Raw genomic sequence first — 17,329 nt, forward strand, 5'->3', positions numbered from 1 at the left:
ATCACATTTACATGTAATGAGCAGTAATTTCGAGTGATAACTCATCTTAAGGGATTTACTACAGCACCCAGATATTCACCCTCCTTTTGGGGGTACAAACCCAAATTTGTATGATGTTCACTCCCTTCCTTGATGTGAAGGAAGGTATACACATCTTATCTCCCCTCCCCCTGTTAGAAATTACATAATCTGAGTAATACCATACACCAAATATAAATTAATTAACTATGAAAAGTGGGATTTTAAGTGGTCAAAGAGGCAGCAGACAGAGCACAGCTGACTGCTAAGAAAACAATACAAATCCAAGCTAGATATGCTAAAGAAACTAGTTACATGTAAGATCTCACCCTAAATGTGGTTCTAATAATCTTCACAGACCAGATACCTTTCCAGGCTGGGCCCAGCTCCTTCCTCCAGTTCAGTCTTAGCTGTGTCTCACAGTCATCTTGGATGGGATAGCTATGGAGAACTGACAATCTGCATTACCTCACTCCTCACCCTTAAATAGGATTTGCATAAAGCAAGCATCCTTTGTTTCCTAGTTTGATTTTTCCTCCTTCCCTCCACCCTCCACCCCCAGCTTCTCATGGAAAAGTACAGAATTGAAGATGGCTTCCAGGATGGTCACATGACTCTGTAGGGTCCCTGTAGCCATTCTTCACAAGCTGACTCACATTCACAGAAGGTTAAGCTCTTTTACAGTTCATTGTCTTTTGCTGTTGGGCTTTTTCTCCTTTGTACCCAAAGGCCAGGTAGTTGGCTTCACCCAGCATGAATGCATTGGTAATATAAATCTAAAACCCACACTCCTAATACCAGAAACAGAAGTGATGCATGCATAGAAACAGGATAATTATATTCAGTAAATCCTAACATTTTCTATGATATGGTACATGAACCATCTTGCACAAAGCATACCTCAGTTATGACATTCATATCAGAAGCATATTTTCATAAAGCATAGAGCATGCTATATCACAGGGTGTTGTGATAAAAAACTGACTACCTTAGCCATGAAACAATAACAAGGACACAGGAATTAGGTGAAGAGCTCACACCCTTTTTCTTGATGCTTGTGACCAAGATCAGTGTACTCCAGTGTAGCCATGATGGGTTGGAGGACCACTCCAGTCCAACGGGCTGTAATGCCTCTCCCCCCGCCTAACCCCATTTAATCAGTTAAGCTTAACATTTAACCAGTTAACTAATTTTAACGAGATTTTACATCCCTAACAGCTATTTTGGAATAGATCCCCACGTGAGCACAGAACCTTTGGAAAATGGCAGTTGGGCTCCTAGCTGGCTTGAGAACGTTTTTCGTGGAGTGGAGACAGAACCATTTCTAAATGGATCAGTGTCACTTCATCATCACTACTCACCAAGTGGGAAAAGGCCACAAGCTCCAGTGCAGTTCGTAGGTTGTGATAGTGGCTCTGGTGTGCTATGTACTGCCACTTTCCTCTGAACCTCCTGCATTGGGCTCACTAGCAGCCGTCCTTATTACCCCTGCATAGGAGAAGCATATTTCACGTTCAGTAAATGACTGTGAAGCGTCACCATTTCATAATATTTTCTTTCTTCCTTCAGGTTACAAGACCCTTTTGAAAGGAATTTCAGGGAAGTTCAGCAGTGGCGAACTTGTTGCAATTATGGGTCCTTCTGGGGCTGGGAAATCAACGCTCATGAATATCTTGGCAGGATACAGGTGAGTATAAAGGATCATGGTGATAATCGTGTCTGTCCTCTTCTGAAAAAGCAGAAGGACTCTGTAATGGTCGCTTGCTCTCAAGTGGGTGACGGGGGGGGGGACCTCTCTGATTCACTCTAGACACACCGTAACCAATAGTCTATGTGGACATTGTGATCCTCTAAGCAGGTCAGAACATCTTTATCTACAGCCTCCAGGCTGGAGCAGACAGCAAACACAACCTGGAGCCTCTCAGCCTTGTGGCTGGGGCTAGTCAAAGCCTGGCAAAGGCCTTCCTTCCAACCAAGGGGAAGTAGGTCAGCACTCTAGGGGTGGGGTTGACAGCAGGGGGAAGAGCGATGTTAGCCGACCCTACTCGACTGGGTCCCAACCCAGGATCCCTAAGAGCGGTGTATGGTTCCACCACTGGCTCAGCAGAGATCCTACCAAAACATATTGATTCTCTCTTTGTAAGTGTTGGAGTACTTTCTGCCACTGTCTGGGTGTAGGACTCTACTCCAAAGGTCTTTTGTCTCCTCAGGGTACTTGGCAGCTTGTAGTTCCCACAGGTTTTCGGGGCATTCATCTGGCAGCAATCCCAGCAGCTCCTTAGGTTCTGTCTGTTTACTGCATGGGGCAGTTCTTTTTAGTGCTTAGCTTAGGCTCTGGTGTTGCTCTGGGCTCCCTGAAAGAGATGTCTGCTCCCTCTGGTGGTACAGCCCCAACTCTGCTTCAGAGCTCTCCTTTTATACTTTGTCTCACCTCAGGACATTTGAGGATGGGGCAAATTCAGGTCCACCAACCAGAGGGAGTGTGGTGGTCCTTCAGTCTCTAGATCAGAGGGAGGGCATTCCAACTCACTGACAGACACTCAGCTCACCCAGTCAGTCATTGTAGAAAATAAGTGCTTCACAAATATTGAATTATGCTATCACCACTGTTACATTCCTATATTCTATACAGCAGACTAATATGTAGGAAAGCAGTTGAGTCCTTATAATTCCAAAAAAATGAGAAATGGCTGTTCACAAGCCATCGGACAAATTTGGCTGAAGGTTTTATCTGTGGAGTATTAAGTTAGGTTTTATAAACACAATATTTTTCCATCAAAATGTTCAGGATGTAAGAATAATTTTTGATTAAACTACAATATGTGAAACAACTGGGAAGTTTTCCCACCTCTGCCCCATTGCTTGACATAGTTGCTTTCTGCTACTGTCACCAAATCACAAAAGGAGGGGCAGAGACACCCCACAAACAGCCTTTCAAGAAATGACAGACCATTTCTGAAAACATCCCTGTTGGCAGCACGTTTTTTGCATAAGTTTGAATTAATTGTTTTGCCAGGGTGTGAAATTTCTCCTGAAACAATACACACAGGACATGTGCACTTCCCTTCATCTGTCTATTTTGGTCTGAGAAATCACCTAAAAAGAGGCTAAAAAAGCCCAATGTGCCTAGTCTCTAAGGCCACGTCTGCACTTGCCACGCTGTAGATTGATCTTCTGGCATTCAATTTAGTGGCCCTAGTAAAGACCCACTAAATCAAAGGCTGATGGCACCACCAGTCTATGTTGGTATGCCTCGATTCTCGAGGAGTAAGGGAGGTCGATGGGAGCGTTTGCTCCCATTGATCACCCGCTGTGAAGATGGTGCCAAGTTTGCCTTAAGGTAGGTTGACTCCAGCTATGTTATTTACATATAGAATGGCGTACCTTAAGCCAACCTTCTGGGTCTAGTATAGACCTGGCCTGAGATGTGTAGTAAAATAGTATAAAGGTTACTCTCTCTCTAACTCACTTGTTTTGTTTCATTTCAGAGAGACTGGGATGAAAGGAGTAATCCTCATTAACGGGCAGCCTCGTGACCTACGCTCTTTTCGCAAAGTGTCCTGTTACATCATGCAGGACGACATGCTGCTCCCTCATCTTACTGTCCAAGAAGCTATGATGGTGAACTTTGTTTCTGGTTCTGGCTGGTTTGGGGCCTGGGACTACAGAGAGGCTCTCTTCTTCCATGAGTACACATTTTTACTCCTGGCTCTGGTTCCAGGTGTTAGACTGGAATTCAATTGAGTCCCCATGGCTTTGTTGCTGTTTTAAGGTCACAATTAGGATTCAGAAGAAAATTCGTGAGCCTGTGTTTATTTGCTCCTCAGAGAAATAAAATACCATGAAAACCTAGCATCTGGATAGTATTAGCAATAGGTTGGTTCCAGAGGTTGGTTCCAGAGAAGGGCAACTAGATTGTGGCCACTTTCTCACTCATGAGTCCTCCCAGTGTCCTATTACTTGTTCTGTATTCCAGTAGCTGCTAAAGCAGGCCTGGGCAAAACACAGTCGGTGGACCAGACCCGGTCTGCCAAGCCACCAGATCCGGCCTGCAGATGCAGCAGGGAGCCTCAGGCTGATTCCCTGCTTGCCCCACCCCCTCCTGCACACTACTCAGAAAAGCGGCTGTTTGGCCATTTATGTTTCACAGCTGGGGTAGGGAAGAGGCTTCATGTGCTATTCCTGCCCCTAGCACAATTCCATTAGTCCGTTTCTGGCCAATGGGAGCTTCCTGTCTGAAGAACAGGCAGCGTACAAAGTACCACTCTCCCCTCCCCTTTGACTCGTATTCACAGACACACATGGCCCCAAACATGTTGGGCTGCTGGCCGGGAGTCACCTAGGTAAACCACCTGGTCAGAGCCTGCCTCCCCTCCAACACTCTGCCCCCTACTCCACATAACCCAAACCCTCTGTTCCTCTCCTGAACTCATATGCCCTCCCAGATCCTGCACCCCAATCCACTCCTCTAGGTCACAACCCAAACCCCTGCACCCCCTCCTGTGTCCCCGTCCTCTGCCCTAGATCACAATCCCCTCCTGCCTTAGGTCACAACCCAAACCCCTTCACCCCCTCCTGTATTCCAGTCCCATGCCATAACTGCCTCCTTCACCCAAATTCCCTCCCAGACCGCGCACACCCTCCTGAATCCCAATCTTTACCCCAAGCTCCCTTTCACACTCAGCCTCCATCCCAGACTCTGTGCAGCCTCCATTAATATCATGTAAGAGTGCAGCCCTTGACCACTTTCCAAAATCTTGGAGTAGCCCCCCCCCATCAAAATTATTGCCCACCTCGTGCTAACGACTGGAACCGGAAATGTGGGTTACGGCTAGCTTTTCCAGACCAAGCGAGTCTCTGTGAGAGCCCTGGGTGAATCTCTTTCCTGGCCATATGGGCAAGTGACTAGTTTAATCTCCTTGTCAGTTTTCCATGATCTAACCAGCTGTTTCCATACTGGCAGATTGCTGCTGTATGCCAGGGCTCCCGGCTGCCACCCTGTCTTGGGTCCAGGAGCCCTCATATATAGCCTTTTTCCTTCTATCTTGATGTGGGTTCCATGTGAAGAAGCCCAGACCTTAAAGTTGATTAAAATCCTCTTCACTCTTGACATAGGGCCCGTTTATTGAGAGCTGTTGTCTGGAACCTGCTGCTGTTCCATGTGTTGAGACAATCCTCTCAATAGTTTTGTCATACCTGCCCAACCCTCAATGTAGAGAGTCACTAATTCATGGATAGTAATAGAGATGTAGCCGTGTTAGTCTGGTCTTGCTGAAACAAAAGACAGGACTATGCAGCACTTTAAAGACTAACAAGATGGTTTATAAGGTGATGAGCTTTCATGGGCCAGACCCACTTCCTCAGATCAAATTCATGGATGTTATCATTTGGTAAAGGAAAAGTGGCTTTAATCAATCCTTTAAGACCACAAGGAACCATGATGATCACCTAGACTTGCCTATGCTTTATCTGTTTACTTTTCAGAGTTGTAATTTTTATAACAGATTTCTGGAAGAGGTCTACTCTGTGAGAGAGCATTCCTGTTTCATTTTATTTGAGCAGTACATAGAAATCAAAGACCAATAGGGTAATATTTTTTTCCAAGTATCTGGCTAAATTACAGCTGCATTAAGAGCCTCTTTGGTAAGTTGGACCAAGATCATAGACTTTGTCTAAATTAACCTCTCAAGGTATTGTCAAAAAATTAATTATTTAACAGTTTAATTGTTACCTCTTAGGACAGCTGATGGCCTCTATCTGAGCACCTTACAATCACTAATGAATTTATCTATAACATTTCCAAGAGATAAAGGAGAATTGGTATCATGACTTTACAGATGGGGAACCAAAGCAGAGAGAAACTTAAAAAACAATGAATAGTCTAGCAGCACCTTAAAGACATAACAAAACATGTCTGACTTATCTAGTGTCACACAGGAAGTGTGTGGCTAAGCTAGAAATTGAACTTCCTAAATCCCACTCCGTTTTATTGTCAGCTAGACTATCCTTTCTCTCTGATATGATTGAACATCTCTAGTGATCACTGAGTTTTGTTGGTATCGAGTGGTCCCTTAGACAGCATGTATATGCCTACACTTTACTCATGATTAGAACTTCATAACTAACACTGCACTTACTAAGCGTCTGTTTTCTAAATTCTGCCTCATGTTAGAATAAATTGTTCAGTTCTTTGAGAGACTGCTCATGTCCATTTCACATTAGGTGTGTGTGCCTGCCACATGCACTGATGCCAGAAGTTTTTCCCTCAACAATACTCACAGGGTCATGGCTCTGGCGACCCCTGGAGTGGCACCTCCATGGTGTGAGAGGCATGCATGGAATGCAAGTACTTTCTCATCACTCCCTGATAGCCTGGGGAACGGAAAGAAAAGCAAGCCATGTCCCAGCACTCACGGCTTCTGCCCCTCCACCCTCCCAAAACTCTGCCCTGGTCATCAGTACAGTGGTGCAGGCCTGCTCAGGCATGCAGCCTCCAGCAAGGGCACAGAGGCAAGCCATTGGTATCTCCAAGACCTTGGCACCACTCCTGGGGCTTTTCCAGAGAATGAGATAATTGGTCATCTTCTCGTTGGCACAGGTCCCTTTCATGGCAGTTCTTGCAGTCTCAGCATTCATCAGACCAAGGGTCTTGCTCAAGCTCTAGGCCTATTCAAGGTCCTGGCGCGAGTGGATGATGTGAGATCTAGATCGCTGCGTTCCTGTTACTGACACGCCTTTTCCCAACCAGCTTTGTGGTCCCATGACAGAGGTGCCTCATGTTCAGAGAGAACCTAATGGGCCCACAGGACTTACAGCTATGCCAAAGGAAGTCACGGGCCCTCCCATTCCTGGTTGCCGGCCAGTGCACACATGACTTTGCAAGCTAGGACAGAGCATGAGTCCCTGCTGCTGGGCCAGGCACAGAGTCCCATGGTGCCATCCCAGCCTGCAGCACCGCACCCCCCTAGCATGGCTGCAGGGACAGTGACCTCCAACCTGTGGAACCCAAGCTGGGTTTAACCAACCATCCCAGGCTGCCCAATTGGTTTCAGAGGTGTCTAAAAGACCTTCAGCCATGGTGTCCAGCCCTCTAAGCAGGTGCAAGCTCTAGGGGAAAGGACACCCCTCCCAGGAGCTCCTCAAGAGGGTTGCTTCTAGCCTACAGCTACCGGCATAGGATCTCAAGGAGCCAGTGGATACCCTCTTTGACATGCTCAGCGCCTCTGCCTTAGTTGCGCTGCCATTACATGAAGGGGTTCTAAAGGTCACTGATGTCCCCTGGCAAACCCTCTCATCCTTGACACTTCCTGACACACATCCCAGTTCAGGAGATCTGTAGAGCCACACCATGCTCCTCGGTCTGCACGTTTACATCTGACTACGTCATCGCTCAGCAGGCCAGAGGTAACGCTGGGTTCAGCAGAGCTGTGTGGCCAAGAACTCCTACCCGCCTCCATGGGTACTGTTTGGAGTCGCCTATTGTGGAATGGACACGAGCGAGCACTCGATGAAGAAAAGACAGTTACCTGTTTTGTAGCTGATGTTCCTCAAGATGTGTTGCTCGTGTCCATTCCACGACCTGTCTTCTTACCGCACTGTTGGAGTTTTCTGGTAAGAAATAACTGAGGGTGGTGGGTGAACGTGACAGTCCTTATACCGTGCCATGAAAGCACCAATCCAGGGCTTGCCAGAGTCACTCCCCTATGAATATTCCTGAGGGAAAAACTTCTGGTATTGGTGCATGTGGCGAGCACACACTCCTAATATGGAAAGGACACAAGCCACACATCTCAAAGAACATCAGTTACAAAAGAGGTAACTGTCTTTGGTAGTGTCTTTGTGTGTTTTAGGCCAGGTCAATGCTAGAGACTTAAATCAGTATAACTGAGCAATGTAGTTATACTGACCTAGCGCCTGGTGTAGACAATGCTAAGACAGCAGGAGAGCTTCTCCTATTGCCATAACTACTTCCTCTCATGGAGGTGGATTAATTACTCCAACTAGAGAAGCTCTTCTTCTGCAACAGCACAACTGCATTGTGGTGCAGTATTTTAAATGCAGACCTGCCCTGAGTCTTATAGTGGCTGTTCCCAAAATGTCATGTTGCTGATCATTTTCAGTTTAACTTGCATCGTATTGTGTGTTTATGTAATAGGTGTCTGCTCATCTGAAACTTCAAGAAAAGGATGAAGGCAGAAAGGAGATGGTATGTATATTGCTCTTTGAACTAAGGTATTCCTTTGGGTACAAGTGCTGCTTCATGATGATGTCTGAGTGAAATGCATCTTGCTTGAGCATGTATCTAAAATCGAATTGCAAGTCATGTGCAAGAACAGGGTAAATTACAATAACAAAGTTGACAGCTGTTATTGTGTGGGAGGGATAATAAAATCTCTACATATCTAGTGCTCAGCATGGTAGTTGTGAAGGTTGATTAGGTAAACATGATTTATTCAAACGTATTTCAGTTTCTGTGGAGCTTTTTAATGTGCGCTTTGTGGCTCTGATTTTTGGACCTGCATTCCTCTCTTGCACATGCCCATACTAAGTCCCAGTGCATGACTAGTTCTGTTGCTGTGTGTGTGTGTGTGTGTGTGTGTGTGTGTGTGTGTGTGTGTGTGTGTGTGTGTGTGTGTGTGTGTGTGTGTGTGTGCCCAAACATTGTCAATAACTCTTACAACTCTGGCAGACAGTTGCAAGAATAAGTCAGGTACTGCACACACATAAGAGCTTGAGTCGGGCAGAGTGTATTTTTCAATCATGTTAATTCAGTTGATTTTACACAATTAAAACACACCATGAAAGGTGTAGTGAATACATTAGCTTGCTGCTATGTGACCCAGTGAGGAGACTAAGATTATAATCCAGTTGATATGGCTTCTGACATGTTAGCCTGCATCTTTATGGGACTTCTCATGTGTGTTAAACTAATTCATTTGAAGTAACAGAAATGGAAAATGCACCTTTTTTAATCTGGCAAGCCAGAGCCCTGGAAAAGGTGGGCCTGTGTTCCTAAGCAGACTGGCTGCTCAAGTGCTTATCCACTGTGTGGGTGGGATTACAGAAGCACTCCCATGTATGTGATAAAAGACCTATTCATTGCTGCATAGATGTTTTAATACAGATTGATTGGGGAGGGAAGGATGACAACTCAAGCTAAAATTAAATCACAGCACTGGTGATAGCAGAGATAGTTCAGGTTGCTGAGATTTATGAGGCAAAATATTAAGTCAAGTTTTTGTTTTGTTTATTGCTAAAGTAAGGGTTTTTTTGTTAGGTGGGGTTATTTTTGTATGTTTAAAACTATGTTTTTGTCTAGCACAAAATGAAAATAACAAGTAAGAGACTTTTCTGTGTGTCTTAATATAGGAAGTGTTAGTGTGATTATGGGCAATTTTGGGGCTAATGGGACTTGCATAACAACACATTCCTGTAATTAAGCTGGTGACTTCATGTCAAGAGAACTGGGTTCTATTCCTGGCTCTGGTACTGATTTCCTGTATTACTTTGAGCAAGTCTGTGACTCAGTTATCCCAGCTGTAAGGTGTAAAACAGTAATACTTCCCAGTCCTTGCAAAATGCTCTGGAGTCTTTGTGTGAGAGAAGCAATAGAAGTTTAAAGTATTATTTCAGTCTTGTATGTGTCACTTTATGGAATAAAACTTATAGGGTTTCCTGAACAAAAACACTCACTGAAGTCAGTGGGAACTGGAAGAACTGGACCCTTTTATTATTGCTACTGCTAAGAACCCACAGGTGTAGAATGAGGATCTCCATCAGCTTCTGCTTCCTCATAACCACCAGGGGCCCAGGTAGGGTTGCTGTGAAGCAGAACTGCAAGGCTAAGCCCTTCTGGAAATTCTCCTCCAAGAGGCATGAGTGACAGTTCTCCTTGACTGGATGACACTCCCCATATAAACGAGGAAGCCACTTCTGGGAGTTGTCTAAACAATGCAGACCTCTGGTGTGCTTTTGCCTTAGATCCCCTTCCCCGTCCTTCCTCCTGCCGCAATTCATCTTGATTCCCTGCTCTCAACCTAGGCTCTGCTCCTGAGCTTAGCCTTGATTAATTGTCTCTGGTATAAGACCACTGCAGACCCTGTGAAAGATCCTGGCCTGACTTAAACCCCAGTTCATGCTCCCAATTTTGTAATGGACTCTGATTGTGTGGTTTTGACCTGTCCTAGTGCTGCTTTGACCTCTGACCTTTGACCCAATAGGAGCTGCTCATTCTGGGCCCATAGCCACCCATGACCCAGCCCTAACACTACCATTATTACTTAAATACAGGGCAGCTTTGTCCCAAACAGATTGCTCTACCTAAACGTAAATAACTAAAACCTTACATTTGTTAAATGAATGAACAAACACCGTTGGCTGTACAGTTATGGGACCAGATCCACAGGTGATGTAAATCACTCGCTTTCATGGAGTTATGTTGACCATACACCAAGTGAGGCTCTGGCTCATTATCTTTTACATTAAACAGTAGCTTGCTAAGGCAGGCCGCAGGCATCTTTAGCCAATGTAGTCCAGCTCTTGCACGGTGAGTGGTGCATGTTTTACGCAGCTGGATAGAGTTAGCATATTGTATAAAATCCATTGAAAAAAATACCAGTGGAGAAGAGGTATCAACAATCTGCTCTTTCATAGAAAGCTAAAGGTCTTGATACTGAGGCTGTTTTGTGTCATTTTGGCCACAGAAAGGGCTCTTTAAGGCCCTTTTACTATGCTAGAGCAATGTGAAGTAGCTTTAGTGTGCCTGAGAATCAGGTCCTAGAGTATGTGAACAGCTTGGAGTCAATCCTCGAGTCCTGTCGCGCTTTTTACTACATCCTTTCTTGTTATAGCCAATGGGGAGATCTGTCTGAGTCAGGATTCAGAAAAGCTGAGTAAAGTTTTCAAAATTAGGTGTTTTAATAGCTAGACTAGATTAAAATAATAATAATAAAAGTTCTGAGTTAACTAGCCACTTCATCTGCCATCTCTGAAGTATGTGTAAATGGAAAATGTCACCGGTTCTAGTGTGGATGCTCTGACATTTTTGTTGCATTTTCTTTGTGTGAGTTCAAGATGTGGGGCATCCAAGATTTTTCGGGGGTACAGTCACTTTTTATTTAACAGAGGAAGGGCCAGATTTTAATTTCCATTAACCTGGTGTAAGCGCAAGATGGTCCTCAGCAGTCCCCAGATTCATGCACAGAGGGGATTTTCCATTTAAACATCTCACCTAATCTGCATGGAAATGGCAAAGGGGAGGGAGGATTAGCCACCTGTGGAGCACAATCCTCCTTACTGGGACCCACTAAGTTTGCTTGGTGGTACAGATTTCCTCACAGGGAGAAGGGGTAAGGGTTAATGAGTGAGGATGGAGATGGTGGCTTGTGGTATAGCAGCAGAGGGACATATATGAGAAGATATATGGAGCAAGTAATTAAGGAAATCATCTGTAAACACTTGGAAAGTGGCAAGGTGATAGGGAACAGCCAGCATGGATTTGTAAAGAACAAATCATGTCAAACCAATCTGATAGCTTTCATTAATAGGATAACGAGTCTTGTGGATAAGGGAGAAGCGGTGGATGTGGTATACCTAGACTTTAGTAAGGCGTTTGATACGGTCTCGCATGATATTCTTATCAATAAACTAGGGAAATACAACTTAGATGGGGCTATTATAAGGTGGGTGCATAACTGGCTGGATAACCGTACTCAGAGAGTATTTATTAATGGTTCACTATCCTGCTGGAAAAGCATAACAAGTGGGGTTCCGCAGGGGTCTGTTTTGGGACCGGCTCTGTTCAATATCTTCATCAACGATTTAGATATTGGTATAGAAAGTACGCTTATTAAGTTTGCAGATGATACGAAGCTGGGAGGGATTGTAACTAATATGGAGGATAGGGTCATAATTCAAAATGACCTGGACAAATTGGAGAAATGGTCTGAGATAAATAGGATGAAGTTTAATAAAGACAAATGCGAAGTACTCTACTTAGGAAGGAACAATCAGTTTCACACATACAGAATGGGAAGCGACAGTCTGGGAGGGAGTATGGCAGAAAGGGATCTAGAGGTTATAGTGGACCACAAGTTAAATGAGTCAGCAGTGTGATGCTGTGGCAAAGAAAGCAAACATGATTCTGGGATGTATTAACAGGTGTATTGTGAGCAAGACACGAGAAGTCATTCTTCCGCTCTACTCTGCGCTGGTTAGGCCTCAATTGGAGTATTGTGTCCAGTTCTGGGCACCGCATTTCAAGAAAGACGTGGAAAAATTGGAGAGGGTCCAGAGAAGAGCAACGAGAATGATTAAAGGTCTAGAGAACATGACCTATGAGGGAAGGCTGAAGGAATTGGGTTTGTTTAGTTTAGAAAAGAGAAGATTGAGGGGGGACATGATAGCAGTTTTCAGGTATCTAAAAGGGTGTCATAAGGAGGAGGGAGAAAACTTGTTCATATTGGCCTCTGAGGATAGAACAAGAAGCAATGAGCTTAAACTGCAGCAAAGGAGGTTTAGGTTGGACATTAGGAAAAAGTTCCTAACTGTCAGGGTAGTCAAACACTGGAATAAATTGCCCAGGGAGGTTGTGGAATCCCCATCTCTGGAGATATTTAAGAGTAGGTTAAATAAATGTCTACCAGGGATGGTCTAGAGAGTGTTTGGTCCTGCCATGAGGGCAGGGGACTGGACTTAATGACCCCTCGAGGTCCCTTCCAGTCCTAATATTCTATGATTCTATATCCTCTTCCTTCCAGCCCCACAGGGATTAGACAGGAAAGGGAGTGCAGTTTAGAGCTGTATGCCCTTTTCTGTGGTATATTGGGACACTTGTTGGATTACTCTGAACCACGCTACGTGGGTACATGGAGTAAAGTCAGGTGCACTGGGCCTCTCAGGGATGGCTCACTTGATTTTACACAGATCTCTGGGGATCTACCACCGTTGGTGGATGTTCCATGGTCTATTCTGACTCAATGACTTGAGAGAAATTCTGCTCGAGAACCTCAGAGGTTTCCTCTCACTCTGCCTCTTGTTATAGCATTAGCTGTGGCTGTGCTGCTCATAGATGAGACAGCAAAATCCTTTCTGGCCCCTTTTGTGGTCACGTTATACCCTTCCTGAAGCATTCAGAGATTGTAATATATTTCCGTTGCCTTTGGTTCTGACCTAAGTGTGAATGCCATAGGGACCCCTAAAGCTATGTGAAACCCTTTGAAACACAATAGGGCATGAAGTTGTCACAGATGCTGGCATATGTTCCTTTCTGAAGTTTTGTATCCATCCTCTGAGTGAGTGTCTCAGAGAATCTGCATAAAACATGAGGGGTTCTTTAGAGACAGAGAGAGAGTCATAGGAATATATGTTTTTACTGGATGCCTTGATTCACTCAGTAGGATTCCTTTATTAGCTAAACAAGATGCTTCCCAGATTTCAAATTAAAAATGTTTTATTTAAAAAGCACCTATGTCTCAGCAGTGATAACTGTGCTCCTTGTATTCATGCAAAAAATCTTGTTAACACACTCACACCTCAGGGGATGTGAGATGAGAAATTTAGAGCAAATCTCAAACAAGCCAATGTGCTTGTTCAGATTCCTAATGTAGTTTACATACAGTCCCATCCCTAAGGAGACGTCTGTAACTTGTACATTTGTAGCACATGAGCGGAGGCATGGGATCCTATTATTGTATACGTAATATACTTACATGCTGCCATTTAAATGTTTCATACTAATTATAATAAAATAATTAGCTTCTATCATCAAGTTTTCAGTTTTTGGTTAGTTTGATTTAGTGTGAATATTGTTGCTTCTTTAAAATAGTGATTGGAAGAAGTGGGAAATGATAGCTGTAACCTTTCCCTCTATCCCCTCACTTTGCTTCTGTGATCTCAACCCTTTCCACACTGGAATTTAGGCTGTGTCTACATTGGCACCCCTTTCCGGAAAAGGGATGCTAATGAGACCAGTCGGAATTGCAAATGCCGCGGGAGATTTAAATATCCCCCGTGGCATTTGCACGAACATGACTGCCGCTTTTTTCCGGCTCGGGGTTTTGCTGAAGAAAAGCGCCAGTCTAGATGGGATCTTGCGGAAAATAAGCCCTTTTCCGGAAGATCCCTTATTCCTTGAAAGTAGGAATAAGGGATCTTCTGGAAAAGGGCGTATTTTCCGCAAGATCCCGTCTAGACTGGCGCTTTTCTCCGGCAAAACCCCGAGCCGGAAAAAAGCGGCAGTCATGTTCGTGCAAATGCCGCGTGGGATATTTAAATCCCCTGCGGCATTTGCAATTCCGACTTGTCTCATTAGCATCCCTTTTCCGGAAAGGGGTGCCAATGTAGACACAGCCTAATACTATATGAAAACAGAATAAAGACACCCCCACCCACCCTTTTTTTTTTTTTTTTTTTACATCCTGGGTGCCAGTGGTCCTAATGGTTTATCGTCAACAATATTATTTTTCTGTAGAATTTTGCATTACTTTTTAAGTGTTTCATTATTCTCATAGCACCTAATCCAGAAAGATGAGCACTTGCATTTTCCAGTGAAGTGAGTGAGAATCAACACAGTGGCAGTTGCAGGGCCTCAGCACCTTTCAAAATCAGGCCCTTATATACTTGCCACCATGTTAAACTTCTCTTCCTGCACGTCACTGTGGTGTCAATGTCATAGCCTAGTAACTGTGCTCCTTTGGGGATCACAAATTATAATTTTGACCAGGGTAGGCCTTGGTTATTTAGTGGTTCCATTGAAATCAGTGAAATACTCATGAGTCAGGGTTACAGGATCAGGCCCACAGTTGCAGAAAGAAAAGAATAATGGCAGCCAGTACTTTTCTTCTCTTGTTCCCCAAGACACTGGGACAGATTGTGTCTTACAGGTGTTTGTGACCCACGTAAAGTCCCGAGAACCTGTATGATACCCTTCTTATACTGCCTGTGAAGATTAAGCTCTAGGAGTGTTCCAGACTGGTCCCCAGGAAAAATGGATGCACCCAAAATCAGTTGTCACTTGTAAAAATGCAGGCCTTGAGGGACATAGATATTAGATGAAAATAAGTTAATACACTTGAGAAACTACTGAGTCCTGTTATTCCATTCTACTGTTCCCTTGTAAATAAAAATGTAGAAAATCTACAAAAGAGGTTATGTTTATTTCTGATATATATTATCTGTTCATACATCATAAAGTTGTTTGACATTGGGTTCTGAGGACAAGCCCAAGTCCTGATTGCAAATCAAAGAAATATAACAATTAGAGGTCCAATTCCACTTTATACAAGGAAGAAATCCCATTAAAATTAATGGGACTAGTCATGTGAGAGAAGTGAACAAACTTTGGGCCATAATGATAAATGAAGTTCTCTGGAACTTGATCAACCTAGTAGACAGAAAAATCCAACTCTTCTGACATTATATTGAGAAGATAAAAATGATAACATTGGTTCAACTGCTTTGTTTTCATCCTTAAGAGAAAAAATAGTGATAATGCTGAGAGAAGGCGGGGAGGTGATAACAATAAAAATGACCCATGTTGTGTTGAACTTGTCCCCAGGTAAAGGAGATCTTAACAGCCCTGGGTTTGCTGACGTGTGCCAATACAAGAACTGGAAGTCTTTCTGGGGGCCAGAGGAAGCGTCTTGCCATTGCTTTGGAATTGGTGAACAACCCTCCAGTTATGTTTTTTGATGAACCTACCAGGTAAATCAAGGCCAAATGTTAGAAAGGAAACCCCCATTACTGTGGGTATTTAGGTATCTAACCCCCATTGATTTAAATGGGACCTACCGGCATTTGTGAGTCCCCCCCCCCCCCTTTCCTTCCCACCCCTCCTCCCTGCATGTGCTAGAGAACCATCATAGAATGTACTAGTCCTTGTTAGCATCTTAGAATAGCTGAAACAGAAGACAATCTAGACTTTCCTTTGATTATATGCTATATCACGTTATGTAGTGTCATGTTTGCTGTACTCACCTTTCTTTGTTAGCAAATGCTTCTGGTACATTTTATTTAAAATATTTGTGTCAACATCAGTAAAAGCTACATTTTTTTAATACTGATTTTTTTAATACTGATTTTCCTCTGTGTTACTCCAGATTACTCTGGCATAATACCATAGAGAGCAACTGAATTACCCCTGCATGAAACGATAGAGAAATGCGGGCTCCAAGGAATAATTTGTATGGGATCACCAGATAGTGCACTGGGTTACTGTGGTAACCTGTCGTGACATGGGTCTATTAAAAGTGGTTGTTAGGGAAACAATATAGAAGGGGGAGATTCAGAGAAATCCTAGAGACAGAAAAAAAATCTTCAGATTATTATGCATAGTTTCCCTTTAAGTAATGATGGACAATTAGCGTAAACATTTTTTATAATTGCATTTTTAGTTTTAAGATCTGCCCTCAGGTTGACACCCATGATAGCCCTAAATCAGTTAGGCCACAAGAGTGTATCTGAGAGTAGAATTTGGCCCTTAGACTGTTAGATTTGTGAGCATCATTAATCAGAGCCCACTAACATAGAATTTGAAAATTGCATAAGGTGGCTCTGAGACATTCCCATTTTAATTAAGATGCATGCCTGGTAAAGGAAAAGGCCAGAGGAAGAGAGAAATACAAACCCAGAAATGCTGTGTGGTATAGGGCAAGATGATTACTATCTTTTTACAAAATGCATCTTTATGACAGAAACATCGTAGTGCATACATTGTTTTTAACAGTTGCATATAGAATCACAGATCTAATAAACACCTTTTTGTCTTTATTTTTAGTGGCTTGGACAGTGCATCTTGTTTTCAAGTTGTCTCGCTCATGAAGGCTTTAGCCCAGGGTGGCAGATCCATCATCTGCACAATTCATCAACCAAGTGCCAAACTGTTTGAGTTGTTTGACCAGGTACCCTTCAGAAATTCTCCTCTTTATATATTTCTTTGAACATGTTGTATCTATAATTGGTGCAAGCTGGAGATAATACAAAATCATACATTTATGTCCCAGATCAGGATCACTGGAGTGATAGGTTTGAATAAAATATTTATATAGATATAAGATGGCACAATCATGCCATTTCCAGTCTACTTTGAAGCCTGTATATAAAGGGTGAATTATGATGTTTCTATACTAGTACACTACAAATCCTGAAAGGGTTGTTTTGCAGAGTTCAGATCTTGAACATCTCTCACATTCTGCAGAGTTTCCATTAACTGTAGTTCCACGTTCAGCATTGACCGGTCTTTTCAATCCATTACTATATTCTTCCAAATCAAGTAGCTGCTAATTGACTACTACAGCTGCTGTTATGCAGAAAG

At 43.5% G+C, this 17,329-nt stretch overlaps 1 protein-coding gene across 2 annotated transcripts in view; it reads left to right on the forward strand.

Moving 5' to 3' along the window:
- The window catches only part of ABCG1 (ATP binding cassette subfamily G member 1), an 87,833-nt gene that overhangs the window by 56,171 nt on the left and 14,333 nt on the right, over window positions 1-17,329 (forward strand). For both annotated transcript variants that reach the window (XM_006126120.4, XM_006126121.5), the window contains exons 3-7: window positions 1,588-1,705; window positions 3,507-3,639; window positions 8,174-8,224; window positions 15,575-15,720; window positions 16,793-16,916. In XM_006126120.4, coding sequence (XP_006126182.2) covers window positions 1,588-1,705; window positions 3,507-3,639; window positions 8,174-8,224; window positions 15,575-15,720; window positions 16,793-16,916 — 572 coding nt within the window. The remainder of the gene's footprint in view (window positions 1-1,587; window positions 1,706-3,506; window positions 3,640-8,173; window positions 8,225-15,574; window positions 15,721-16,792; window positions 16,917-17,329) is intronic.

The sequence above is a fragment of the Pelodiscus sinensis genome, chromosome 1 (assembly GCF_052426305.1).
Source record: "Pelodiscus sinensis isolate ZL-2025 chromosome 1, ASM5242630v1, whole genome shotgun sequence".
Taxonomy (NCBI): Eukaryota; Metazoa; Chordata; order Testudines; family Trionychidae; genus Pelodiscus; species Pelodiscus sinensis.